This window comes from Triticum dicoccoides, chromosome 5B, assembly GCF_002162155.2.
Source record: "Triticum dicoccoides isolate Atlit2015 ecotype Zavitan chromosome 5B, WEW_v2.0, whole genome shotgun sequence".
Lineage (NCBI taxonomy): Eukaryota > Viridiplantae > Streptophyta > Magnoliopsida > Poales > Poaceae > Triticum > Triticum dicoccoides.
In genome coordinates this window covers 275,898,020-275,905,162 of record NC_041389.1, presented here as the reverse complement: position 1 = coordinate 275,905,162, position 7,143 = coordinate 275,898,020, and the positions used below count along the sequence as shown (strand labels likewise).

At 46.9% G+C, this 7,143-nt stretch overlaps 1 protein-coding gene across 1 annotated transcript; it reads right to left on the bottom strand.

Annotated features, from left to right (window-relative positions):
- Positions 1–186: 186 nt before the first annotated feature.
- Positions 187–7,137, bottom strand: LOC119308391 (aladin-like). The gene is made up of 14 exons (XM_037584515.1): positions 6,969–7,137; positions 6,803–6,858; positions 6,525–6,686; positions 5,639–5,753; positions 5,391–5,490; positions 2,918–3,100; positions 2,595–2,653; positions 2,419–2,506; positions 2,268–2,343; positions 1,545–1,644; positions 1,399–1,450; positions 944–1,081; positions 749–836; positions 187–504 (listed from the first exon to the last, which is right to left on the bottom strand). The coding sequence occupies exons 1-14, from the start codon at positions 7,024–7,026 to the stop codon at positions 451–453; spliced, it is 1,329 nt and encodes a 442-aa protein (XP_037440412.1). The 5' UTR covers positions 7,027–7,137; the 3' UTR covers positions 187–450.
- Between the last annotated feature and the right edge of the window lie 6 nt (positions 7,138–7,143).

The following is a 7,143-nucleotide window of genomic DNA, read 5'->3' as shown; positions in this document are numbered from 1 at the left end:
GCCTCACAGGAGCAACGGGGAGTGTTGGTTGGTTTGCCCATGATGTATGTGTATGTGTGGGCACATCCAGACATCCCTAAATCCACCCCACATATTGGTTGGGTTTAAGGGGTGCAAGACAACCCAGATGTTTGGGCTGGCTTTGGAGGATCCGTCAGGGTGGCAATTTTATGACCGGGCAGTGAGTGAAAGTTTGGAGAGGGTTTGAGTGATCCGGTGGTAGATGCTCTAAACACCATCACCATCACTACCAATACTAGTAACAAAGACAGCCGATGTACAAGACATTCCCAATGCAAAAAAGAAAAAGGAGCACAAACAAACCAAGAAAGTGCTATGCAGTAGGGAGGTATCAGAAGCCCGTCATCTCTTAAAGAGTACAAATATATATTGCCGAAATCAGAAATAGGTCTCGGGGAGCAAAACGCCACACAAGTGTCCAGCAGATAGTTAATGGGAGCGGAGTATCAGGGGGTATGTGCAGCACCAGCCGCTGCTCCAGCACTGCATTGTCAAATTGGAAAACGATTTGTGAGCAAAACTGTTTTTTATCATATAATTCCTCCGTTTCTAAATATAAGTCTTTGTAGAGATTTTACTATGAACCACATACGGATGTATATAGATGCATTTTAGAGTGTAGATTCATTCATTTTGCTCCGTATGTGGTCCATAATGAAATCCCTCCAAAGACTTATATTTAGGAAGGGAGGGAGTACTTGAAAAACTTCAGGGACCTCCATCTTACCACAGAAAGCAGCGGTCCTTGCTTGAATTTGTTGTGGAAGGCGAACGCGAGCGCCTTCACGCCCTCTCCAGGTCCTCTGATGAATCCACTAGACGTGTGCACAGGAATTTCATCAGACCATGTGTGTCATCAGGATTCATGACACAATCATCATAATCGAGATAATGGGCATAAAAAGGAAGATTCCGAACTTACACCAGCGAAACTGACACAAGCGGAGATCTTCTCACGTCATAGACAGCAACAAGTCCCTGATATGTTTCATTACCATCTTTGAATGACAATGCCAGACGCTCTCCTGAAGCATCCCATGCTAATTTCTCTATGCCTCGACTGGATGATGAAGCAGTTAAAAGCATAAATTAGTGCATGGAAGCCAGCCACAACCAGGTTGTATTTCTGGGTTGCTACAGTTCGACCTTACAAAGATATAGAGCATATATGTATATGAATGACCTCCAAGCTACATAAGATGAAAGCAAATTGAATTCACAAAACTTGTTACTTCAGAAATAAAAATCAACAACGCAACCACAAATGTGGTTACTTTGAAATATCACCAGCTAAAATTAGCATTCAAGACAACAGTAAATATGTTGCATGAGGTCCACATGAAGTCAAGAGTAGAATGGTAGTGCCGCTTTTGTTACCTAACAATCAGAGAGGAAATTTCTGGAAGCTCCACTGGTAGGAGATGGGCATCTGAAGTTAAAAAACACATCATAACTTATCAGGATTAAGGAAATGTACACAATAGCATAGCTTGAGCTGAAAGAATACAGTAATGTCTATATACCTAAAGATGGTGGCTTTGATGAGAAGTGAACTGAACCTAGTGTGGTTGAGTTAGAAAAGGATAACAATGCAACACGACCTTCTGGGTCCCAGTTTGCTCCCTGACATTAAGCATACAAGAATCAATAAACATCATGCCTCCAAAAAAACAGTAGCACCACAATCAATCCACTATACTGTTTTAAGGGTCTGTAAGCGACACCGGATATATGGCTGTAAGTCAAATTAAGAGTTATGCAAAGCCAATACTAACAATGTTCAAACTGAACAAACAGAGGCAACACTAATTGCTGAAGAAAAATAACTATTATGTTACCTAAAAAAATTCAAATTACTTTCGGTGACCTAAAACACATTAATAAGAAAGTGTAACAAACCTCAAGAAACAAATGGTGCAAAGTTGTCACACAATCATGCTAAACATATTAGCATTCAAAATAATTTCATATACACCATTACAAAGTCAGGAATAAGTTAGTTTTTTCACAATCACGCTAAGCACGTTAGATTTCATGGACTCAGGAGAATAAAGTTATATACATACAGACCCCAGATAACCTCCGGAGTTATAAGCATAATATACTGTAGCATGCAGTAAGTTGCTCGTTGATTTCACAACTTAGCAATTATGCTTAGGTTTAAAATACTACAATAGCATTATACTTAGGAATTTGACTGTCCAGTCTTCAAACTTTAGTTATTTAGGAATGTATATACCACTTACAGTTACATATCCATTGGATGAAGACCAGGGTTCTGACGTCCATGTGTTGGTTTCCCATAAGTGAAAAGTTCCATCGCTAACACAAAAAATTGAATTATATCATTCATAAAAATAAATAGTAATGAAAGACAGGAACAAAATATATTCATACAATTTAGCAGTCAAAAGGTAATCTCCACTAGGTGACCACCGCACCAATGATATGCTACTCAATCCGCGTCGTATAGGAGTTCCCAACCCTGCAACAAAACAAATATGTATATACATTACTATACAGATCTGTAAAAGACAGGATTGGATGTCTGAATTTAGAAGAAACGGATATACCTTGAGAAACATCCCAAATTGTGAATGACTGGCCATTACAAGAGGCCGAGGCCAAGTATGTGGAGATATGTCAAGGGAAATTATCTAAAACCATCAACAGTTTGTAAATTCAAGTAACAAGTAGTGTAAGTCTTTCTGTTTGCAGGGTGCATCGTAAATATTAATCTAGAATTTACATATTGTTCTTTGCTGCCCAATCTGGAAAATTGGAATTTTCACATGTTGCCTGCAGTTCTTTTGATGTTTTCTTAGTTTTCAAAAAAGAGAGATAAAATAGATGGTAACCTTCAATAGATGCCATTCTAAAAACTAATAAAGGATATCTTCCATCAGGTTTCCAGCAAAGTGCACTAACTAGCTCAGGAGAAGAACCACGAAGAACATCCACCAGAATCCACTGACCACTAGAACCTCTAGGGAAGGCGCCAAAGGAAGAAGAGGCGACACCAGATTTCACAGATGCAACATTGCCAGGATATGACGCTGACCAGAGGCATATACCTCCCCTGAAAAGAAAATTGCTGTTATGGCGCTGCTAGAAGGAGGGCGGGAGAGGGCTGGCCGGGGGCCTTTTTGCCCACGGCCGGGCAAGAGGGAAGGGATTTCCTTCTTAATTCTTGCTTGATTAGATTGATACATCTCCTCTCTTTATATAGAGAGGTTTACTTGACTCCCAAGCAAGGCTTACTTGACCCCTAAGCAAGTGACCCTTATCTCTAATTAACCCTAAGACTAACGGGCCCATTAGGCCCATTACGTACTCTAACACTAATTGTTACGGCGCTGCTAGAAGGAGGGCGGGAGAGGGCCGGCCGGGGGCCTTTTTGCCCACGGCCGGGCAAGAGGGAAGGGATTTCCTTCTTAATTCTTGCTTGATTAGATTGATACATCTCCTCTCTTTATATAGAGAGGTTTACTTGACTCCCAAGCAAGGCTTACTTGACCCCTAAGCAAGGGACCCTTATCTCTAATTAACCCTAAGACTAACGGGCCCATTAGGCCCATTACGTACTCTAACACTACACCCCACCTGGACATGCAGCTTGTCCTCGAGTTGCAGCCTAACCAACTTATAACCATGACTCGATGCAACACAAACCTAACACCTAAAAACAAGCATTTTACATCTCGGCTTGTTTTATTATGCTCAACCTGAAATGGACTGGGACGCTTTATTTTGGACCCCTTAACAAAAAGTGGACACCATCCACACGTCGGACGTGCACGTGTACAGCCACCTGGATCCCATGGACACCACCTGGACAAAATGAGTGCATGTGTATGACCACCTGGAAGTGGTCGCAAGAGTGACCAGCAGAGGCGCCCTCGCGGCGGCCGGTGGCGGAATGCAGTGGTGCTACGCGGTGCGCTGCTGTCGATGACACCATGCCTTTTCCCTGCCGAACGGCTGTTGGTCTGCACCGCACAGGAAAGAGTGGAGGGATTGCGATGGAGAATGACGAGGAGGGTTGCGCCCCCCCAACCGCCGATGTCGCAGACTTTGAGGTCGCTGCACGCAGGGAAAACAGCATGCCCATCGCCCGTGGGGGAAACCGCGCGCAGCTGCAGACCACGCATCTCCCGCACACGCCGACGCGCTAGGAGGCCGCGCGCAGCAGCCTGCAGCCTCACCGCCGCCGACACGTGGCGGGTAGCGATCCAAGACGGAAACGGTGACGGCGATGGCGGGGACTTGATCTGCTGGATGTGGACGCCCTGGGACGGCGGCGGCGCTGATGGGAACGAGGTCGTCACAGTCCCGTCGTAGGGCATCCCATACTGGGCAGCGGAGCTGACCGGCGGTAGCTGCTGTAGCTGCAGCCGCTGCTGCGGTGTCGCGCCGGGCAGTGGCAGCGGCTGCTGCGGCGAAGCGCTGGGCGCGGTGGAGGCCGCCAGGAGCAGCGGCTGCCACTGCAGCCAGGGCGGGGTGGTGGTGGCGGTGTATGGCAGCTGCAGCGGCCCGGCGAGCGTGGCGGAGGCCACCTGGTGCGGCGGCTGCCACGGCAGCGGCTGCTGCGACGGAGCGCCGGGCGCGGCGGAGGCTGCCAGGAGCGGCGGCTGCCACTGCAGCCAGGGTTGGGCGGTGGTGGCGATGGATGGCAGCTGCAGCGGCCCGGCGAGCGCGACAGAGGCCGCCTGGTACGGCGGCTGCCACGGCAGCCACAGCGGCGCGGGGGCGGCGATGGGCGGCGCAGCCGGGTGCGGCCCGTAGGACCCAGCCAAGAATAGGTGGATCTCCTGGACCGCCTGGGTTAGTTCTCGTAGCACTCCGGACACCTCCGGGGTGAGGACGGCGGGGGCGGGTGCGACAGAGGATCCCGGCGCGGCCAGGAACGGGGCGACGATTGTGGTGGTCGCCGGAAGCGACGAGGTGACCGGCAGCGGGAGAGACGGGCTGGGCAGCAGTGAAGACATGCTCGAACCGAAGCTAGCTGATACCAAATTGTTATGGCGCTGCTAGAAGGAGGGCGGGAGAGGGCCGGCCGGGGGCCTTTTTGCCCACGGCCGGGCAAGAGGGAAGGGATTTCCTTCTTAATTCTTGCTTGATTAGATTGATACATCTCCTCTCTTTATATAGAGAGGTTTACTTGACTCCCAAGCAAGGCTTGCTTGACCCCTAAGCAAGCGACCCTTATCTCTAATTAACCCTAAGACTAACGGGCCCATTAGGCCCATTACGTACTCTAACAATTGCCAACTCAGTCAAAAAGTATATTATTATGAAATGACCAAGAATGTGGAGGCATTTTAATACTGTTCCATTATTAGGTGATACTAATGCATACTACTACATACTTGCAGCCAACTGCAATCATCTTCCCGCTATTTGGCCTCCATTCAATAGCTTGAACTTCCTTTTGATGTTCACTTGTTAGAATGCACGATTCTTTACCATCTGTTTAGAAAATCAGCAGTTATTATGGACTTCAACTAAGTGAATAAACATATTAGTTCATTAAAAACTGAAACAGACACTCACGAAGTTATGCACCACAAAAACCAGGAATGACATCCATTTATTGATACAAGTAGGCAAATCTCACCTGAATCCTCAAAGTCATGGACCGTAACCTGGTCCTTCCCAGATACAAATGCTAAACAGTGTTTGTGTGGATTCCAGCTTACTTTCTGGGTATCAAATTCTTCTAGCAGTTTTGGCTGGTAAACGAAATGTCCTTTGTCAGTATGATTGTCATGAATTTAAATAACCATAATGAGAAACTATGCAGCAACTCGAGAATATTCTAAAAGAGCATCTTGAGGATTTAATCTGAGATAACTGACTAAAGACAAGAAATGGAGCAAGTATGTTAGAAAAGCGGGAAAATCATGCACAGAGAGAGACATAATAAGCATAAACCATGTCATGAAATAACATGGCAAGTTTTCCAAGCTGTATTCAGCGGTGCAGTTGTAATGTAAACATATCTTGATGAACTCAACACTCTTACTAAGGATAAGTGTGCTGGTGTGCTGTGATTATTTTATGATGAGCTGCGGAAAATTAGCCACTAAAATAGGGAAAAGCTGTTGGGCAAACGGAATTATCCTAATCCACCGCAACACCAGACGGTAGCTTTTGGAACTTGTAGAACAAATTATGCAAGCTCAGTAGTGAGACACAGGCGAGGGAGCAACTCGCATGCAGCCGAGTTACATAGACACCGACGTATTTTTTAGTAGCTATATGCATTGGCAGTTGATGAGTATAAAATCCCACACAACCCTTGCTTCTCATACAGACACATGGTTACTTCTCGAGATAACATACTATGACGATATGGTATACTGGCAGAATCTTTTGACCATAACCAGACAAAGAAATGCAGGGTTTTCTTTTTGAACATGAGTTTTTTTTCTTTGGACAAGACACATTACGGAGAAACGGTAATAAAACACAGCTGAATGCAAGAAATTCAGAAAACTCACATTGCAAGAAGGGAAGAGCATTTGCTTGAAGGACTCGGCTATGGTGGAGACCAAACTTGTCCTGGGGACACTCTCAGCGAGCTCAGCTTCGTCTGGAGCAGGAGCCTCGTGCTTGGCTAGGAGATCATCCGGCTGGAAAGGAATTGGGCTGAACACCATCCCCTGAAATATCCACATTGTGCGCGTGTGAATACATTGCGAGTAAATTAGAATGACAAAACTCTAAATCCTCTGCGGAAAGATGAAAGCTGATAGTTAAGAGGTGAAGATGAACTGACGAGGACATCGCCGTAGGCCTCCTTGGCGCGATCCTCCGACAGGGAGTCCGCCACGACTGCGAGCCAATGCCAAATGCGCAATCGATTAGTGGTGTGTGGTTCTTGGTGGGGAGGGGTTGCAAGAAAGCGGCAGGAGCAAGGGGAAGTTGGTTGTGGGGGTACATACCGAGGTCGCGGTTGATCTCGCAGACGGTGACGCCGCCCGGCGGAGGGAAGCTCGGCATCGTCGCGGGCGGCGAGAGGGCGGCGGGCTCCCTTGCCTAGGGTTGGAGCCTTGGGGGCGCTCGGCTTCCCAATCCGAAATGGGGTCCGAAATTCAATTGATAAGCAGACAACAGGAG

Coding starts and splice junctions, on each gene's coding strand:
- LOC119308391 (XM_037584515.1), bottom strand. CDS start 7,026: ATGCCGAGCTTCCCTCCGCCGGGCGGCGTCACCGTCTGCGAGATCAAC. Junction 2,654..2,917: donor TGCTGGAAACCTGATGGAAG/ATATCCTTTATT, acceptor ACATATCTCCAC/ATACTTGGCCTCGGCCTCTT. Junction 1,645..2,267: donor CATCCAATGGATATGTAACT/GTAAGTGGTATA, acceptor GCTTAATGTCAG/GGAGCAAACTGGGACCCAGA.